Source organism: Drosophila gunungcola, unplaced genomic scaffold, assembly GCF_025200985.1.
Source record: "Drosophila gunungcola strain Sukarami unplaced genomic scaffold, Dgunungcola_SK_2 000001F, whole genome shotgun sequence".
In the NCBI taxonomy this organism is placed as follows: Eukaryota; Metazoa; Arthropoda; class Insecta; order Diptera; family Drosophilidae; genus Drosophila; species Drosophila gunungcola.
Window position 1 is genome coordinate 1,401,581 of NW_026453197.1, and position 19,745 is coordinate 1,421,325.

General features: G+C 38.7%; 2 protein-coding genes across 2 annotated transcripts in view; both read left to right on the forward strand.

The window, feature by feature from the left end:
- Positions 1–8,077, forward strand: part of LOC128263415 (semaphorin-1A) — a 143,721-nt gene extending 135,644 nt beyond the window's left edge. The window contains 4 exon segments of the mRNA XM_052998448.1: positions 358–628; positions 689–742; positions 3,000–3,072; positions 3,639–8,077. Coding sequence (XP_052854408.1) covers positions 358–628; positions 689–742; positions 3,000–3,072; positions 3,639–4,564 — 1,324 coding nt within the window. The 3' untranslated portion in view covers positions 4,565–8,077.
- A 4,941-nt stretch (positions 8,078–13,018) lies between these two features.
- LOC128261581 (glutactin) lies at positions 13,019–19,724 on the forward strand. Its single transcript, XM_052995352.1, has 2 exons — positions 13,019–14,258; positions 16,766–19,724. Exons 1-2 carry the CDS (start codon positions 13,085–13,087, stop codon positions 19,036–19,038), a joined length of 3,447 nt encoding a protein of 1,148 aa, XP_052851312.1. The 5' UTR covers positions 13,019–13,084; the 3' UTR covers positions 19,039–19,724.
- Positions 19,725–19,745: the final 21 nt, after the last annotated feature.

Consider the following 19,745-nt stretch of genomic DNA (forward strand, 5'->3'; position numbering starts at 1 on the left):
GTGCTAAAAATTACCTATAGCTATAAGGCCTTTAACCAATAATGAATAGCAAATTTGATTATGTACATTATAATATTCTAAAAATATTTGCAAGGATTTTAAATGTCATTGAGGGAATAGCTAGAATTAAAGTATTTGATCACATGTTATATGTTAGTTGGTCTAAGATCAAAAAGGTATTCTTATTTATTTAATTGTATTTAATGACGGGCCCCTTGAATTATAGAGTTAATAGCTAGAGTTAATAGTAAAGAACACTAAAGGGAACATTGACCTATAGAGTTTTCAGCTGTCTTTAAATTCTACCTTCTCTAAAAACAAACGAAGAGTACTAATAGTATATGCTTCCACCCACAGCTTCCCCTCGTCCTGCCGCATCCAGCAGGAGCCCAAGCTGCTGCCCCAGGTGGAGGAGGTGACGTACGCGGAACCGGTGCTTCTGCCCCAGCCGCCGCCGCCAAACAAGATGCACTCGCCAAAGAATACGCTGCGCAAGCCGCCGATGCACCAAATGCACCAGGGTCCCAACTCGGAGACGCTCTTCCAGTTCCAGCCCGATGGCTACAACACCCAGCAATCCTATCGCGGTCGCGACAATTTCGGAACACTGCGTTCCCACCAGGTGATGGTAAGTAGTGGAGTCGTGCTGAATCTTATAGCCTGCTAATGCCACGTTTTCCATACACAGGGCGACAACTATAGACGCGGCGATGGTTTTTCCACCACCCGCAGCGTCAAGAAGGTGAGCTTGTCATGACATTTTTGGCGATCTGGGCAGAGCAGACCCATCTATTTTTATTTTCCGACTATCGTATCGTACTACTACTACTACTAATCTCTAAACGTAACCATTACGCTCTTTTCGATGTTGTTCGACATTTATTGACATTAGTTAACTAACCGAGAGTCCTCGTGCTGCGCTTGTATTTGATTGAACTCTCCTCACACAATCGTCGATTGGTGTATTTCTTAGCCTCACCTTTTCTATTTGTGTGTGTTTCTCTGTGTTCAAGTGTGTGCCACCACTTTCTTTATATGTGTGTTAATAAAGTATAAATATCACCTAGTCGCATAACTATCATATATCATAACCATAACCCATACATGTTGTTGTTATCGTTGTAGTAAATGTTGTTGTGGTATTATTATTGTTTTTTTTAATACCCATAGCATGTTTAACTTTTTACTTTAACACTTTTCAACCATTATAGTTTCCCTTCATTAAAAATTACTGGAGAGAATGTAGTTCATCGAGGGAGTTTAACATATAATACCCTTACAATTCTAATATTAAATTTTTTGTAAATACAAATTTACTGGTTTCCTGCTGGCTAGGTTGCCACTAATGTGTCATCAAATCATTCGTTACCCAACTCATCCCAATCAATCATGATCAAGCGCATGTTGAAATACCATTTTAAAATCACCCCATTCCATAAGGCTTATCATTTTTGGGTTCTGTCTTATAAACTGGCTGGAAATACACCAATCGTTCGTTGATTTAGTGGGATTGGATCTCTGCAGGCCTCGCTTTTTACCCCTAACTCAGTCTAAGCATTTTGTATAGTTACAATCTAACTACTCACTCTACTTCAGCTCAAAGACTCAAAAACTCTTCCTATCAACACTAACTTTTGCCTAACATCAACAAACAACACAAAAATACCGAAAAAATACAAAAAACTATCTCTATCTCTATTTCTCTATTCTTCTTCCCCTTTTTACATCAGGTTTACCTTTGAGACGGGAGTGGGGCGGCTGAAACCAGTCAGGGACTAATTACCCAAAATATGGTAAATACTTGTTTATAACTAAGCCCATTTTATTTTATTTATTTTACCTTATTTACGTTTTACATCATTAGTTACTATCCCTTATTGGTTACCTTTCATTTTGATGGGCCTTCGTTTGCAATATTTTATTAATCTGGACACTATTTTGCTCAAAAGCTGCAATACGGAAGCTCCCTGCGCAACGAGCTGAACCGAAATTCAATAGGCAAAAAGTAATTTTCCGAAATCTCTTCGATTTTGCGCTCTTTTCGTATTTGAAATTTGTATTTGAAATTTGGAGCACCATTGCAAATTTAGTTTTAGTTTTTTGATAGACATATTTAGGCACTGTTGCAGAAGCTTTGTTGTTTGCTATATCCTTCTCTCTTCACTCACCATTACTTTTGGTTCAACACAACACATTTTCGAATGCCAAGAAGGTTATCGATCAATCAATCAATTAATCAATCATTCAATCGTTGAATCGGTCAATCAGGCCAGTCCAGCCCAGTCAGCCATCCCGCGCCCAACTCGCTTCGCAAATTGCCAATGCCAGCGCTTCCTTCAACCTTTGTTTGACCTCTGCGTGTGTCTGAATGTGTGTGTGTGTGTGTGTGTGTGTGCGTGTGTTGGACATGGCGATATAACGCCCTCCGATTTACCCCATAACCAATACCCTGAACCCACTTGAACCGCTTGAACTCTTCTGCATGGGCCCAAACTGCCAATCCAATAAACAATTTACACCAGAAAATCCTCCTCAATGTATGTGTGTGTGTGTGTGTGTGTGCATCTTATACTATATATGATATTTAAGAAATAAATCCCGGTAATACTCAAACTACTATCCCACCATGATACATGTACTTCTTTTACTTTCGTTTCTATATGGTATATGCTACAAATATCTTATTTTTTTTTGTTTATTGCTTGCCCACTTGAGACCAGAAAGTAATTGGAACATATTGCATTAACACTGAAGAAATTGAAAGCAAGAACGATTTAAATTGAAATTGTAACCAGTTCTTAGAACCACACATTTAAGAAAAACAAACTTGCAACATTTGACAGCAAAAATTGATTGCAAACGTTTTTTCCTAGATCGAAGCAAATTAGCGTTATACTTTCTTGGGTTTTGTTTTTCTTGAACATTAACATATGTACCATTTTTCAAAAATGATCTTCAATATAAAAGATGAGAAATTGATAAACACTCCAACCCCATAGGCTGTAAACAACACAAACACACGTAACAGAAGTCTTGGTCGCGCAAGAAGACAGCCGCCCCGTCATGGCATTGGTAAGTCGAATATAAACCTGTGTTGCATTAAGTTAGAGTTACCACTTAACTGGCCAAAAGAAAAACCCCCACAGGACATCTAAAACCCAAAAACCAGTCACCCATTCTGAAAGTATCTATCTATCTATCCACTCTACCCTACTCTACTCTACTCTACTCTACTCTGATCGTGATTTCCAATTTGAGACCCGAATGGGTTGGACAGTTCTCCGAAAGTCTCTCATTCTTTGGTTTTGAATTCTTCTAAAACTACATGTATTTTTCATATTTTATGTGCTATATATTTTCCCTTCCGTAATTGCTATTTATTTGATACGTGTATCAGTAGTTTCTATCTGTGTGTGTGCGAGTGTTTATGTGCATGTTGCAGCAGATTCAATGTTGTCTCCTCGAATTATGCATTACATAGCCGTACATATGTGTCTTAGCCCAAGCATCTCGATATCGATATCGATATCGATGCAACATGCACCCAAGCACCCAGGCACCCAGGCACCCAGGCACCCAAGCACCCATACCAAGTTTGATTCTCGTTAACTAATTCGTGGATTCTCCGGCTCTTGCAGTAACTCAACACCGTTCGAATAGCCCCCAGCAGCAGCAGCAGCAGCAACAGCAGCAGCAGCACCAGTCCCAGCAGCCGCACTCCAGTTCCGGCTCCTCGCCCGTAATGTCCAACAGCAGCAGCAGTCCGGCTCCGCCATCCAGCAGTCCCAGTCCGCAGGAGAGCCCCAAGAACTGCAGCTACATCTACCGTGATTGATTGATATGCAACACCAAATCGATGCCACTCATCCAGGCCCAGTCCACGCACAACCCCCAGTCACAGCCACAGCCACAGTCACACCCCAAGTCACAGCCACAGCCACACCCCGCCTCCGGATTGAGTACGCCCCCCGCCCAGCCACGACCTAGGAGTCCAATGATCGGCCGGACATACGCCAAATCAATGCCCGTGACTCCAGTTCAACCGCAATCTCCGGCGCTGGCGGAGACGCCCTCCTACGAGCTCTACGAACGCCACTCCCACTCCATATTCCACTTCGACGACGATGTGGATGAGGATGAGGATGAGGACGACGACAATGACGACGATGAGGACCTGGAGGACACCTCATCGCTGGCCATGATCACACCGCCGCCGCCCTATGACACACCGCACCTGCTTACATCGCCACCATTGCCGCCACCACGTCGATTTCGTTTTGGCAACCGGGAGCTGTTCAGCATGAGTCCGGCCGGAGGAGGTGCCACGCCCACACCCTCGGGCAGCTCCACCAATCGCTGCAGCAGCAGTGCCATAACGCCCACCAAGCTGAGTGCCGCTGCAGCCGCCATGTTCGCCGCCCCCCAAATGGCCACCCAGCTCAACCGGAAGTGGGCCCATCTGCAGCGGCGACGGCGCAGACGGAACAGCAGCTCCGGCGACTCCAAGGAGCTGGACAAGCTGGTCCTGCAGTCCGTCGACTGGGACGAGAACGAGATGTACTAGCAGACAAGCCGCCAATGAGTTAGCAGAAAGAATTCCCTTTAAAATTGTATGCAATTTCACCTTTTCGGAAGTAGAAACAAACAAAATTCTGTAAAAAAGTGAAATTGTATTAGTTGGAAATTCAGATCTAAAGAGAACTACAAGTTTTTTGAGCCATGTTCTCTGCGCTTATTTAGGTGTAATGTTCGGTTAATGTTAGGGAAGTAAATAGTAACTGATTTGTAAGTTGTTAGCTTAGACTTCAGGGGAGCTCAAGTTTTTCAATAACTTTCTTTAAAGGCTTTTTTGTGCTTTCCTTCATAAGAAGTTTATAAAAAAATTCGAAACTCATAATAACTTAAGAAAATTAATTAGGTTTCTTCAATTATTAACGCCTTTGCCCTTATGAATCCAATGAAGTTTATACAAAATTCTAAAATCAACATTTCTCAAGAAAATTAAATCGTTTTTTTGATAAATAACATTAGATATGCCTTTGCATGTTTTTTTCCCTTTCTGAAACAATGATTTAAAAAAAAAGGAATAGGTTTTTTAAATTAATAACATATTTAAACGGCTTGGCATTTGTTTTTTAAAAATTGCAGTTACAATATTTCAAGAAAATGTAATTGATTTTTTGAAGGAAAGTAAGATATATGCCAAACCTTTTGAGAAATTTAAATGCCTGACTAAAATTATTTTAATAACGAAATTCCCCCGACAAAAGTTAGTAACCTTACAGAAGTTTACTACTTACTTCCCTAACAAGTACAAAAAAGTTCTCATTTTGAAGTGGCGATAGAATATATATAGTCGCTTATGGCTAGGGCGTATTACAACCCTTCCCCTTACCATTCTCCTTCCCTCGACATACAAAACATACAACTAGCAATCGAAAAATCATTAATTAGCGTTAGGAACTGGATGGGGACTTACTTACACACAAAAAGCCAGAGAAGTTATACACGAAATTTATAGTTATATAGCCTTTATACATATTCCCAGATCTGCTAAGTATACACATGCATAACATAACGTACGTATATATGACTCTATATATACTAATTGATTATATAGACACGGTTCAAGAGAAACGGCTACGCTAAACTAGAGCTGCAAAATGATATTGTTAATTACCTTTAGCGAAAAAACTCAACATTTGTAAATATTAATAATAATGATATACAAGACGTAACGTAATCTAAGCAAACCTTATTCGAATAGTGTATACACGATATACAAGATTTTTTGCATTTAACCCAGAGAAATTAAAAATAGAAGAAATTTAAATGGCATAACAAGTGGTTAAGGAAGATGATAAAACAAAACGAAACGCTTATTACTGATTTACACAAAAGAAATGAATTACCGAAATAGTAGGAGGGCGAACAAATTAGTCTTAAGCCGTCAGAAATCGGGGATATATAAGGGGATTGCATTCGGGATTCATTCCGAACTGGAACTGCATCTGCAACTGGAACTGCCAATCGCAATACAGCGCTCCCATCGAAGTCGAATCCATCGAGTGCATTTTCCATTGTCAATTTAATTTGCAAAGCCTCAAGCTATAGTACTTCTCCAGACTCCTCTGCTTTAGTCTGCTATAGGAAAGTGTAAATTATGTACAGGACTATACGCATTATATTCAACCGATCTGTACAGAAAACAGTATGTGCGATATGTGCCATAATTGGGTATGTGCCCACCTTGAGTTTAGTTGTTATTGTTTGCATTGATTCAGAATAGGTCTTTACTGAGAACAGAACTCGCTGTCTTTGTATATATATATATACATATATATACGAATATATATGCATGAAGAGGGACACACAAATTTCATGTGAAGTGATCGATCAAAATTTAGTGAAAGCATTAAAAGTAAACTTTAGCCTAGCCACATAGGGTTTGTATTATAGATTGAGCCGGAGGGCGGAACAAAACTTTTGAAAATATTTTCACTAGGGGCATTGCTAATGTTGTTCTCGTAATAGAGTATATTAGAAATAGGCTAAGCTAATCGATATTCAATATTTTGTATGAGAAACATTAAAATCATCCGATCAAACTTGGAAATTGCGTTGCAAGACGAGTAAAAAAAGCGTAGAAATATCTAAATCAAAGCAAATGTATAAACAACAAACACATAACAGCAGTAGTTTAAAAGAAAACCCACACAAACGTAAGCGTATATATTGATTAATATATACTTTATGCAGCTGCAATTTAATGCTTTTTATATGCAATTTTACTTTTTGACAAAGTGTATACAACCGAAGGAAAGTCAACAAAAAAAGAAACAACAATTTACATTTAGACAGCCAAAGACACAAATGATTAATAAATTTTCTTTTAATTGTTTGTGCTTATTTTTAAATAGTTTTATTTGTACATACATATATTTTTAACTAATGTATACTGCTCTTAAGGACATGTAACACAATGATATCTGTTTTAGTTTATTTAGTTTTTAAATTGATTGTTTTTTTGTTATTCGTATAGAATACAGTGTCGCGTACTTTTGAAAGCAATACAAACACTTAAAAATGTATAAGCAAATAATAAAAACAAAGATTCAGACACATAGAGTAGCAGCAGATGGATAAATCTTAGGAATACACTAGAGTTTTGAACTAATTCTAGATCTACATCAACTACTTATACAATTGCATACAAGTATTAACTGAATCAGATCATTAACTTTTATACACTTTACCATTTACATATATACAAGCAAACGGAATGCCGATTACCGATTATTCAATATACAAGGCAAAATCTAACATGTAATTGTAATTGGAAGCCAGGCTGCAATTGAAAGGTTTTACATTAAAAATAATGCCTACAGACATAAACCAGCAACAACAGTAACAAGAGCAGAAAATTCATGAATATATACTTATACATAAATATAGATGACCCATATACAAACACTAATTAGATACTTTAGAAGAGAGATTCTCTAGAAATGCTTTTAAATTAAAAAAAAAAAAACAACAAAAAAAAAGGAACAAAAAATGAAATAATAAACAAACAAAAATAACTGATTTAAGCAAAGTATTTTATTAAAAACACTCAATAACGAAAAAGCAGAGTCAAAGGACAAAAAAACACAAAAAAATCTATAAATTTCTTAAAACTTTCAGCAAAAGGCAAACATTTGTGAGATAAGCCAACTCAGACACTTTTTTAGAAGCGCAGAAATCGGGGTTTACGATAACGATGTTCACTACGACGTCGTTGAAAATACTTTAAAGATAATTATAAGCTAAATGAAAACGATTTTTAACTTTATCCAAGACGAAACCAGATTGTAGCGGGCGCATTCATATTTGCTAATTAGCAACTTATTAAACTATAACGAACAACAAACATTTAAAATTAAATTAGAGCAGAAAGCAGGAACCCAAAAAAAAAATAAACAAATTAAGAAATAAAGAAGAAAACAATCCATGACATGACACACCCAAGATTTCATTTTTCATTAAAAACGATATATATTCAAGTGCTTCTTACATAAAATAAATATAAATATATATGAAACAAAAGTATATAAACGATTACATGATAGTTATTATTACGAGCAGGCATTACATTATAAATACCTACTAACTAGACTAAGGCATTTACCACAAACTCGATTATTATGAACTGTATTATTATGTTTTGTGAAATCGAGCGAACTATTACAGATAAAGGAAATCAGATTACCGAGCGGATTTGGAGTATCTCTGTACGATGTCCGATTTCCTGCTCCGTTTGGTTTTATAATTTCTAAGTAGCCAGCTCTCTATGCATATAGAATAAACACAAACACACACTGATGACACACGTAATCGATGCATTTTATTTACTTGAAGGCCATAAATGAATCAAAGTTAAGCGAGTTCATGAATACAATTTATATAATTATGTTAAGATTTTATAACGCAACAAGCCTAACGTATGCATTACCTATATGAATACTATTATGCGAAACTTTGTAAATACTTCAGCAACCAAATAAATATTCCTTCATTCAAACAAAACAAGAAAAGAGATCCCTCAACTGAAACGTAATGAACCGAAAGCATTTGATTTTCTCCCACACACACAATCCCCAAGAGATGCCTATCGATTAGGCATTATCTATGCATACGAGCCACGAGTATGTTATCCATTCTTTAGCGGTTACAAATACGTAAGGATAAATTTAAATTGTTGAAAATGTAGCGCCAGAACGTAATGAGTAACAAACTTAATGAAAACCCAAAAGCGAAAAACAAATATTTAACCAAATAAGTTATGAAAGTTAGACACAAAACGGTACTTCCAAGCAACTATAGAGCTAACAGCAAGCCATTTGAATGAAATAACTTTAATGCGAACTAAACTGTATGAATTGAAGTCCCGCTCCCGAAATAGATGGTACACGGAAAAGAACCCAAACGGTTCGTCATAAACAGTTCCCTTTCTTCCCATTCCTCTATAGAAACCTCCTCTACATAACTCCACAAATAGGAATTCGTCAGGTTTTGGATTTGGTTCAAAGCTAGCGATTTGGAAATTAACACACACACAACACTCAATTGTTCACGCCAATATGTGCGGTATCATAAATCAGAACAGAACAGAACAGCACTGCATAACGAAGATCTACAGCATGAAGAAGCTATTAAAAACACAACATGAACAACAAAAAATTGTTAGTAAAAAGACTGAGCTACAAAATATACAAGAAAAAACATAAGAAACAAAGGAAAACAAAAGCTAGAAACAAATCAGTGAATATAACTTTGATTCCAGTGACAAATTAATTAATGTGCATTTTTGGGTAAACAAACGATTTTTGACAAACGAAAGCCAGAAGATCGTTTTATTCGTATGATTTTGATTTAGATCAGTCGTAAATTTGTTGAGAAGTTCCTAACACGAAACGCAGGCAACCCCAAATATCAATCAACGATTCAATCAGTGTTAAATTGTGCACCTAGAAGGGACTTCTGCATTTATTTCTCCAGTCCACGACGGGGTCAGTTGAAGGGCAGCCGCTAAACAAATACGTAATTTGACACATTATTTTTAAGTTCGAATTTTGGATTTGAATTAAGAGGCTTTCTTCCTTTGGGCCACTGCCACAGCGCCACAGCATAATCGAGATTAAAATACCTAGAAAGAATATATATAAACACGTATATACATATATAGACACAAGTATATATGCATACACTTGCTTTTAGCTTTCCTAGAACTCTGATTTCCATACTTGAACGTACAGTAAGCTGCGAGTCATAGGAGATAGTCGGTCTCAGACGCGAAATAATCAAACTCAAGCTGATAGAAATGCCACGAGCCAATAATTCGGTCCGAGACACAATTAATTCCACACAAACGGATCGGAATACATTCTCAAGCAAAGTCACACACAAGTTTAACACACATGGCGAAAAAGAGAAATCGATTGATGAAAACCGCATATTATTAATGATTATTATATTGTATTATTATAACTGAAATATTTAGATGAAATGACGATTCTTAATTATAACACATTATTATAGATACATACTGAACAAGCCGAAACAAAACAAGAAAATAAAAATGAAAATAAAAATGCAAAATGAAACTTTAACAAAAAAACCGAAAGGGATGGAATGGAATCGAAAATGATTAATAAAGATGAAAATATAGAGAATATTATATTATGAATTTCGCCAATGCGTTTTAAATGTCGGCATGGGGTTTTTAATTTTTTTTGGTCAACTCTTCACTGCAGCAACCCACGTTTAAATTATAAATAAAAATTGGTTTAATAATAATTAATAATTAATAATTTAGCAGGTAATAATAAGCCCTGCAATATTTATTTGCAAATATGGTGTGGGTATGAAGTAACAAACGATGCGCTATCGCTCCCTTTATTCGTATATATATTAACGACAAAACCTTAATCAGGTTTTTCTGATCAAGTCATTTGGCAGTTCTCCTCCAGCTGTTCTCGTCGAAAGTAATTTTTTCCTAATAAAATGCAAACATTTTGTTAGGGTTTCTACTTAGCCTGGTTTTGCAAAGATCTACAGCTATAAGTTTGGTTAGTACATTTTCTTAAACCTCAATGAATAAACTATCATACAACTTACTTTTCAGCCTGATGGGCAAACTAAGGAGCCAGATTGTAGTAGCTACATTTGCGAGTCCGTCAGAATGATATTGGAACATATGGTTGTTATGAATGAACGAATAAAAAAACTAGAGAGTTATACAAGCGAATTCGAAAACTTCAAAAAAGAGTTATCAGATTTGAAAGTAAATCAAAACTCCAACAATGAGAATCTAAAAATTCAGTTGGAAAATCGCTCTACAGAAGTTTTATCAGAAAATACAAAAGTAAAGGAAATGATTTATAGTTTACAGACCGATTTCACACTGCAAAAAGAGAATCTTAAGTCCCTGGCAGAAAGAACAATAGAAAGATATGAAAGTCTTGATAAGAAAATCACCGACGAACAAGCAAATAAATCCGCAGAAATAAACAAACTTTCGATGAGATTCGATGGGGTGGATACACAGTTCGCAGGACAAAAAGAAAATATTGATATCATTCAGAAAGAAATGAATGAAAAACTAAACAAAAACGACGGACTACATTACTTGGAAGATGTGACAACTAAACAAGTAAATGTGGAGACAGCTATCCAAAAAATCAATGCAAAAATCAGAAATCTAGCATTTAAAAAAATTGGATCCAAAGCATATTACATAGAGGAAACCCAAGAACGGAATTGGAATGACTCTCGGGCATTCTGTCTCGATTTGGGGGGGCACTTATTTAGTCCGCAAAGCCAGTTGGAGTTGGATACTCTTGGCAAGGAATTAAAGAAGGAATTATACTGGACAGACATCCAAGATTTTTCCAAAGAAGGCGAGTTCATATCAGACACAACTGGCCGGAAACCAAAGTTCCTAAGTTGGCGGCAAAATCCGGATGATTGGAATGGCGAAGATTGTGTTGAGATAGGGCTATCAAGAAGTTGGGGCATGAACGATAACGGTTGTTCGACACTATTAAACTTTGTTTGTGAAAGACAAATTTTATGATTTTTAGGTTTTAAATAAAACCACAAGATAAGAATTGATGGCAATTACAAAATAATAAAGAAAACATTTATAATCCTTACTAAAACTTCTTTTCTTTTAACCGGTAGATGCATTAGCAGTTACACCTTTATTTTAAGACCAAAACTTAAGATATGCCAATATAAGATTGCTAACATTATTTTTGTATATATAAACGTCGCAATAAAAATAAAAGGATAAAACCTTCGTAAGCTGAATAAACGTAGCTTTTTATACTAAAATAAAAAAAAAAAAGTTAAGTCGATTATCCATTGTTGTTATATAATAATGTCAGTTGTTTTTTCTTTTTTTAAACATAGTTTTTTAAATCGTAAAATTTGAATTTTTTTTATAACAAGCTCTTTGTTTTAAATTGCATACTTCAAAATTCTGTCTTTCACTTTGCAAACTTCTGACTGAAATTTTATTCTTTCGGAGGCGGTATAAAAATCTGCAAAATAACAAATAAATTGCTAGCAAACTTTTTCATAACAATTGTGAATTCGAGTTCCATGGACATGTACATTGGATTGTATTAAATTTAACATTTCAATAGCGCAATGGCGAAACACGCTTCGACAACAAGAGAAGCTAAGCCAGGAGATAAGCTTTAATCGGTCGGCGGCGAGCGGATGAGATAAGGTCCGTCGGGACAATCTAAGCTACAGAACAAAGAACCAGGGCGAATCAGACAAATTAATATATTAGGGTGATTCTTAAAAACATTAATAGGACCTTTGTTTTGTATTATTTTTTAACTCCTTTGATGGGGCCTTACAACCCATAAGAAACCTTTAAGCCGCCACTGCATTAAAAGTATTTTAAAGAAATCGGATATAGGTCAGTTATCACTTGGAACTAGTAATATATATCAATTCTTTTAAATTAAGCTTAATTTTAAACCCTATTTAAAAGCTTGTCGTTCTCTATTATGGATTAGTAAATGCAAAATTAAATTAAATTTATAAAATTAACTTAATAGTTTTGGAGGTAAGACGAAGAGGAAAAACAAAAAGAAAAATCTAGGTTAAGATCGAAAGCGATAAGTTAATTACATTGGTGCGGTTTTAAATATCATTTTAAATTAAGCTAAACCATTTATATTTATATAGGCATATTTTACTGAAGTTATTAGAAACTTGAATGAAGGTGAGAATAAATGCTAAATTTAAAAAGCAAGCACAATAAAATGCAGAAAATATTGTTCTTCTTGTTAAAAAACAAATCATAAGATAATTGTTTTAAAAAAACAACACGAAAACATAAATGGTACCCCTGATGTTTCTTGGTGCGTTTCTCTTCATTTGAGTTCGAATGTCGTTTCAAGTCAACCTCGCGGATCACAAGCCCAAGGCTGCTTGGGTTGGAGCACTATCTGCTCGGAGCTTTTCAGGCCGTCGAATCCGACTCGAAAATCAGTTCCCGTTCAAACGCGACGCAGCGAGCAACATGCAACCGTTGCTCCTAGTGCTGGCCCTTTGTGTGGCCCAAATCTGTGCCCTCTCTTTGGGGCACCGACCAGACTATAGCGATGACTTCGATGAGGAGGACACCGGACTGCCGTGGCAGCCGGAGCCCCTGAAACCAGCTCCCTGGCAGGCGGAGCGCCAAGTTCAAGACAACCAGGCCCCCAGAGCTGAGGTTCAAGTGCCCGGAATCGGACAGGTCGTGGGAATTGGTGGCTACCGGACTATTGCCAATCGTCCGATCAACGCTTTTCTGGGTCTGCGTTACGGCCAAGTGGGAGGCGGTCTGGCCCGCTTCCAGGCAGCCCGACCGGCCGGCTATCAGGGCAGGATGAACGCCACTGTCCGGAGTCCCAATTGCGCCCAGTTTCCGGAACTTGACCGCCTGAGGAGTGCGGAATCGCGTGGCGAGAATGTGGACGACTGTCTCACCCTGGACATCTACGCACCCGAGGGTGCCAATCAGCTGCCCGTGCTGGTCTTCGTCCACGGTGAAATGCTGTTCGACGGCGGATCCGAGGAGGCCCAGCCGGAGTACATCCTGGAGAGGGATGTGCTGCTGGTCTCCATCAACTACCGATTGGCTCCCTTCGGCTTCCTGAGCGCCCTGAGCGATGAGCTGCCCGGAAACGTGGCTCTTTCCGATCTGCACTTGGCCCTGGAGTGGCTGCAGAAGAATCTAGTTCACTTTGGCGGCAATCCCGCGCAGGTGACTCTGGTGGGCCAAGCGGGTGGAGCCACCTTGGCTCACGCCCTGAGCCTCAGCGGTCGTGCCAAAGGTCTGTTCCAGCAATTGATCCTGCAGTCGGGCACCGCTTTGAACCCCTATCTGATTGATGAGCAGCCACTTGCCACCCTCGACACTTTCGCCCGTCTGGCCCGCTGCCCCCCGACCACGCCCTCTCCGCGTCTCCGCCTACAGCCACTGTATGACTGCCTCGCCCGACTGCCCACCTCCCAGCTGGTGGCCGCCTTCGAGCAATTGCTGCTGCAGAACGAGCAGTTCGGATTGATCCACCTTGGCGGCTTTAAGCTGGTGGTCGGCGATCCCCTGGGATACCTGCCACGCCCCCCAGCCCATCTGGCCGCCAATGCCAGCAACGCCCTGCCCATGATTGTCGGCGCCACCAAGGATGCCAGCGCATTCATCGTGTCGCGTGAGTACCAAAATTCAGTGAAACTCTAGAGACTAATAGAGGAAAAAAAGGAATACAAATTTTGAAAAAAAAAAAAACATTTAAAACAAAAAGTACATGCTCAGGGTTTAAGACTAATTGTTAGTTTGCTACCCAAAAATTGATGGTAAAGACTACAAGTTCTACAAGTTACTTACGATTTTCATATAATGCGGACCAACTAAAACTTTTTATTTATATATATATTATATTTCATATAATTCTTCCTGCTCTGCTTATAATTTTTAACTCGCATAATTTTGTAACTTTTTTTTATTAATGTGACAAGTTAATAAGTTTGTTTACCTTAAGGAACATATACGAAAGCATAACGACATTTTATTTTTATTGGTCAGCGTAAGAGCCAATAAAATATGTCCATTGCGGAAGTCGATCCGTCTTAGTTCCTTTCAATAGGTTAAAATGTTAAAATGTTTTTATACCCTTGCAGAGGGTATTATAATTTCAATCAGAAGTTTGCAACGCAGTGAAGGAGACATTTCCGACCCTATAAAGTACATATATTCTTTATCATCATCACTAGGGTAGTCGATCTAGCCATGTCCGTCTGTCCGTTTCTACGCAAACTAGTCCCTCAGTTTTAAAGCTATTTGCATGAAACTTTCCCAAAAGTTGTCTATTGCAGGTAGTATAAAAGTCAGAACGAGCCGGATCGGACGACTATAGCATATAGCTCCCATAGGAACAATCGGAAAAATAAATAAAAAAAAATTATAATTTTGTTGTTCTTTAATTTTTTTTAGTTCTTCGACATATAGTAATAGTTAAATATTTCAGAATTAAATTTCATCAAAATCGGTCGACTATAACATAAAGCTCCCATAGGAACAATAAAAATATAAAAAAAAGTTTTTTTTAAAAATGTAACTTTTTTATTTTGTAATTTTTTTTTAAAATTCTTTTTGATTATTTAATTATTTGACAGTTCAGAATTACGCTTTTAATTTTATTAAAATCGGAAAACGATATCATATAGCTGCCATAGGAATTATCAAATAAATAAGCTGCAAAACATTATAGCTTCAATGTTTTTAAGCATATACGAAAGTAAATCATTAATTTAATTTCGTTTCGTTTTTGCAATAGCTGCAAGGGTATATAAACTTAGGCTTGCCGAAATTTGCTTCATTTCTTGGTTTCTTAGTATTTAATTTATACAAATTTAAAAAATTCTTCTAGGCTAAAAAAAATGAAGTTAAGCAAATACTTTAAAAGTTATTTAAAGAAACTTGTATTACCTTGTGATTTGATGTTTTTTGAACAATGATATTTTACAACAAAAAATCGATTTCTTTTTTAAACCGTTTTAAAATTTAAAATGTATTACACATTCCATACAACTTTTTGTTTCTAAGACTTTTTAGAACGTTCTGTCTTTCTGAAAAATCATGACAACAACTATTTGAATTCAAACTTACGGTTTCAAGTATGAGAATCCGAAATACAACATTAATGTTGCGGTCCATGTCCATGTAGAAATCTAATCTGGTGGGAATGGTTCTGTTCGAACGCAGTTGGTGATAAGATGCTGGACTCGAGGTCAGACTGATTAGGTCCAATGCAATTAGAGAGCTAAATCAGGTTCCATTTATGTTGAGAGGAATTAATCTAGTTGGTTTCAAGGGCGACTGATTTGTGGGCTATTTTCGTCGGCAGGCAGGAAATGATTTCGTATCATTGAATTGTTTTTAATCTTGCTCGGATTCAGTATTTTCTTAAAAAATAGCTATGTCAGGCAATGTTTGACCTACATTTTCAATGGTTCAGGAGTTCAAACGGGCAGACTGTCCAAATTGGCTAAAGCAACTACGCAGTTGATGCGGGTTACAAAAGTTATACTTTTTATAGAATCAGAAAAGCCTATTCTTCCTTTAACTTTCCAAACAAAAGTTTGTTAAATCTATTTCTACTAAATACATATTCGTTAAAGATTATTATCGTATGCGTAACACGAAAATTGTTTGTTTTTTTTTTAAATTTAAAGAATTGGGTCGAAGTAAAGTCAAAAATGTAATATTATTTTAAATGGTGACAAAACTATTCTCAATTTGATTTTTTGAAATTTAAAAACCCAAAATTATGAAACTTTTATTTTTAAAACGTTTCCTTAGACTTTCTTCTGTTTATTAAGCCTTTTGCCTTTAATTATTGTGAAAAAATATTAATTGATCTGTAACTAAAATTTGTAAGAAGAACAGACAATAACAAGATATATAGTAACAAGATATGTCTTATCGATCGGGTCAACTTTCTAAGAGATTTACTCTGGAATACTTTAAGAATGGTTACATTTTAAGTTATTTTAATGAAAATGTTTGTCTAGCTAGAAGCACCGCTGAATGTGTATTAGTAAACAGTCCCAGACGGTTTGAAATATTTATTTATTTTTTATTTTTTACAAAACACATTAAAATTCTTGTTTTTTCAATCAATTGACTAAACATTTTCTTACCCTTTTCGATTTCCAGGCACCTACGACCAGATCGCCCATCTTCAGTCCCAGAATGTGAGTGACTACATCGACGTGGTGCTGCGCCATATAGCGCCGCCCAGCGAGCACAAAATGTGGAGGCAGTTCGCACTGCGCGAGCTCTTCAAACCGGACCAGGAGCGTACGGCTAGTCCGGATTCCGTGGCCCAGGGCCTGCTGGAGCTGAGCAACTTCATCCTGTACCGCGCACCCGTGATCAATACCATCCGTCAATCGTACCGCTCAACGCCGGCCTACCTGTACCTGTTCGATTACCGTGGGGAGCACCATCGGTTCTTCCACCTGTCTAACCCGCTTCCTTTCGGGGTGGATGCCTCTCTTAGCGATGACAGCGTGTACTTGTTTCCCTATCCGCCGGAGTCCAGCAGCCTGAATCCATTGGACAGGTCGATGTCCCGCGCCCTGGTTACCATGTGGGTGGACTTTGCAGTTACTGGCATACCCAATCACAATTCCGGCGTATGGCCACGGGCTACCTCTGAGTATGGTCCCTCCCTGCGCTTCACCAAGTCCCGCGAGAATCCTCTCGAACTGGACCCGCACATTGGCGAAGGTATTAACTTGCCCAATCCCAGCGGGCAGAGCTTTAAGCCAACCATCAACAATGCATATCCCAGCCCTACAACGACAACCACGACCACAACCACAACTACAACCACCAAACGCCCGTACGCGTACAACCCATATGCCAATTGGCAGAACAGGCCAAGCCAACAGCAACCGTCTTGGAATCCTGCGGATCCGGAATATGTCAAGGCTCAGGAAGCCAAGCAGCAGCAGTTTATCCGCGATCGAGAACAGCGTTGGCGAGAGCAGCAGCAGCGAAATAATCGGCGCCGCCCACAACACGAGACTCGCGAAGATTTAGGACGAGATTATGAGCAGCGTGTCCAACAGCAAAGGGAGCAAGAAGAGCGACTGCGACAGCAGCGAGAGAACGAGGAGCGAGTGCGACAGCACCGAGAGCAAGAAGAGCGATTGCGTCAGCAGCAAGAACGAGAGCAACAAGAACGTGAGCAGCAAGAACGAGAGCAACAGGAACGTGAGCAACAGGAACGCGAGCAACGGGAACGAGAACAACGACAGCTGGAAGGACGATTTGAACTTAATTTTAAGGATAGTCCAAAAAATCACCCGTGGGGCGGATATCCCTCGTACGAAGAAGATGAACAGCCCCGAGAGCAGCAAGAACGAGAGCAGCAAGAGCGAGAGCAGCAAGAACGTGAGCAGCAAGAGCGAGAGCAACAAGAACGTGAGCAACAGGAACGTGAGCAACAGGAACGTGAGCAACAGGAACGTGAGCAACAGGAACGTGAGCAACAGGAACGTGAGCAACAGGAACGTGAGCAACAGGAACGTGAGCAACAGGAACGTGAGCAACAGGAACGTGAGCAACAGGAACGTGATCAACAGGAACGCGATCAAGAGCCACAAGAACCCGAAGAATCCGACGATGTTACAATAGATAATCGGCCACCTTATCCTTCATATGACGAATATAGTCAAGAAAACCATGAACATCCTTCCGAACCAGAACCCGACCGTAACTACAACGAGGAGCAGGAACGCGAAGAACAACAGCGAGAGCAACTGCGTCGAGAGCAGCAGGAACGCGAAGAACTACAGCGAGAGCAACTGCGTCGAGAGCAGCAGGAACGCGAGGAACAACAGCGAGAGCAACTGCGTCGAGAGCAGCAAGAACAGGATCACCAGTCTCAGCCAAGTGATCGGCCTGAAGACTACCCAAGCTATGAGGACTACCTGAAGGCCCACCAAGCACGAAATTCAGAACGTGATCGTTACTATGCCGAAGAGCAGGAACGAGAGCGACAGCGACAAGAGCAATTGCACCAAGAGAGGCAGCCGCAACCGGAAGAAAATCTGCCAGATGAACGTCAGCCCTATCCCAGCTACGAATCAAACGATTCCGATCGCATCTATGCCGAAGAACAGGATCGCGAGCAACAGCGAAGGGACCAGGTGGATGAGGAACAACAGGCTGGCGAGGATCAAGGAGATAATCGCACTGACGAGGAGAACGAAAGGTCCCAGGAAGGAGCAGCAGACCCGGGAGCTCTCAACGTCGATGACTTCCCGAGCTATGAGGCATACCTGGAGGCCGCAATGAAGCAACAACAGGATCGGGAGGAACAGGAGCGGTTGGAGGAGGACCGTGCTAGGGCCCAGGAAGAGGAGGAGGACCGTGTTAGGGCTCAACAGGAAGAGGAGGAGCGTCATCGGGCCCAATAGAATAGGCAACGCTCTCCAAGATTATTCGCAACTGAAGACCTTGATCACTTTAAGCTCCTGCACAGGCAGCCGTAAAAGATACCACCTTGCTAAATATTCTTTATATTTTAAAATATAACATACAAATGTTACAAAATACGAATTGTAAAATGTTAAAAACTTAGTTTCAATTCATTGTACGTTTTCTTACCTTTTTTTGGCGACAAGCTTACAGCCCATATATGCAACTGATAAGCCAATTTGTTTGAGAATTTAAAAACTTGAGTTTCGAAGGTTTTAAAATCGTTGTTTAATACTTAATACTTGGTCAGAATGGCTAGCGAGTGCAGTATATGTATATATTTTTCAACTCCAACTTAAGGGCTTGGTTGTGAATTAAGAAACTGGTTACGATCTTATGGCAAGTCCTGCATTTTTTGAGCCCAATTTTGTGACTTGCTAGTTCTTTGCAAAAATTATAAACTAAATGCATTATTAAGCCTTATATTTAAGAAAGACACTTCTTATTACCACTTGTAAGTCTGAAATAGAAAAAAACCATTTCCGCCAATTTAAAACAGGCCACGTTATACTGCAAAACAGAAAGAAAAAAAATTGCCTTTTTTTATACATTATAATTTATCAGTTTATAACTCCCGATTTCGGAGGGCTAAAGTTTTTGAATAAAAAATTTTTGTGTGATCGTGTCTTTAGGTTCTACAAGTTCT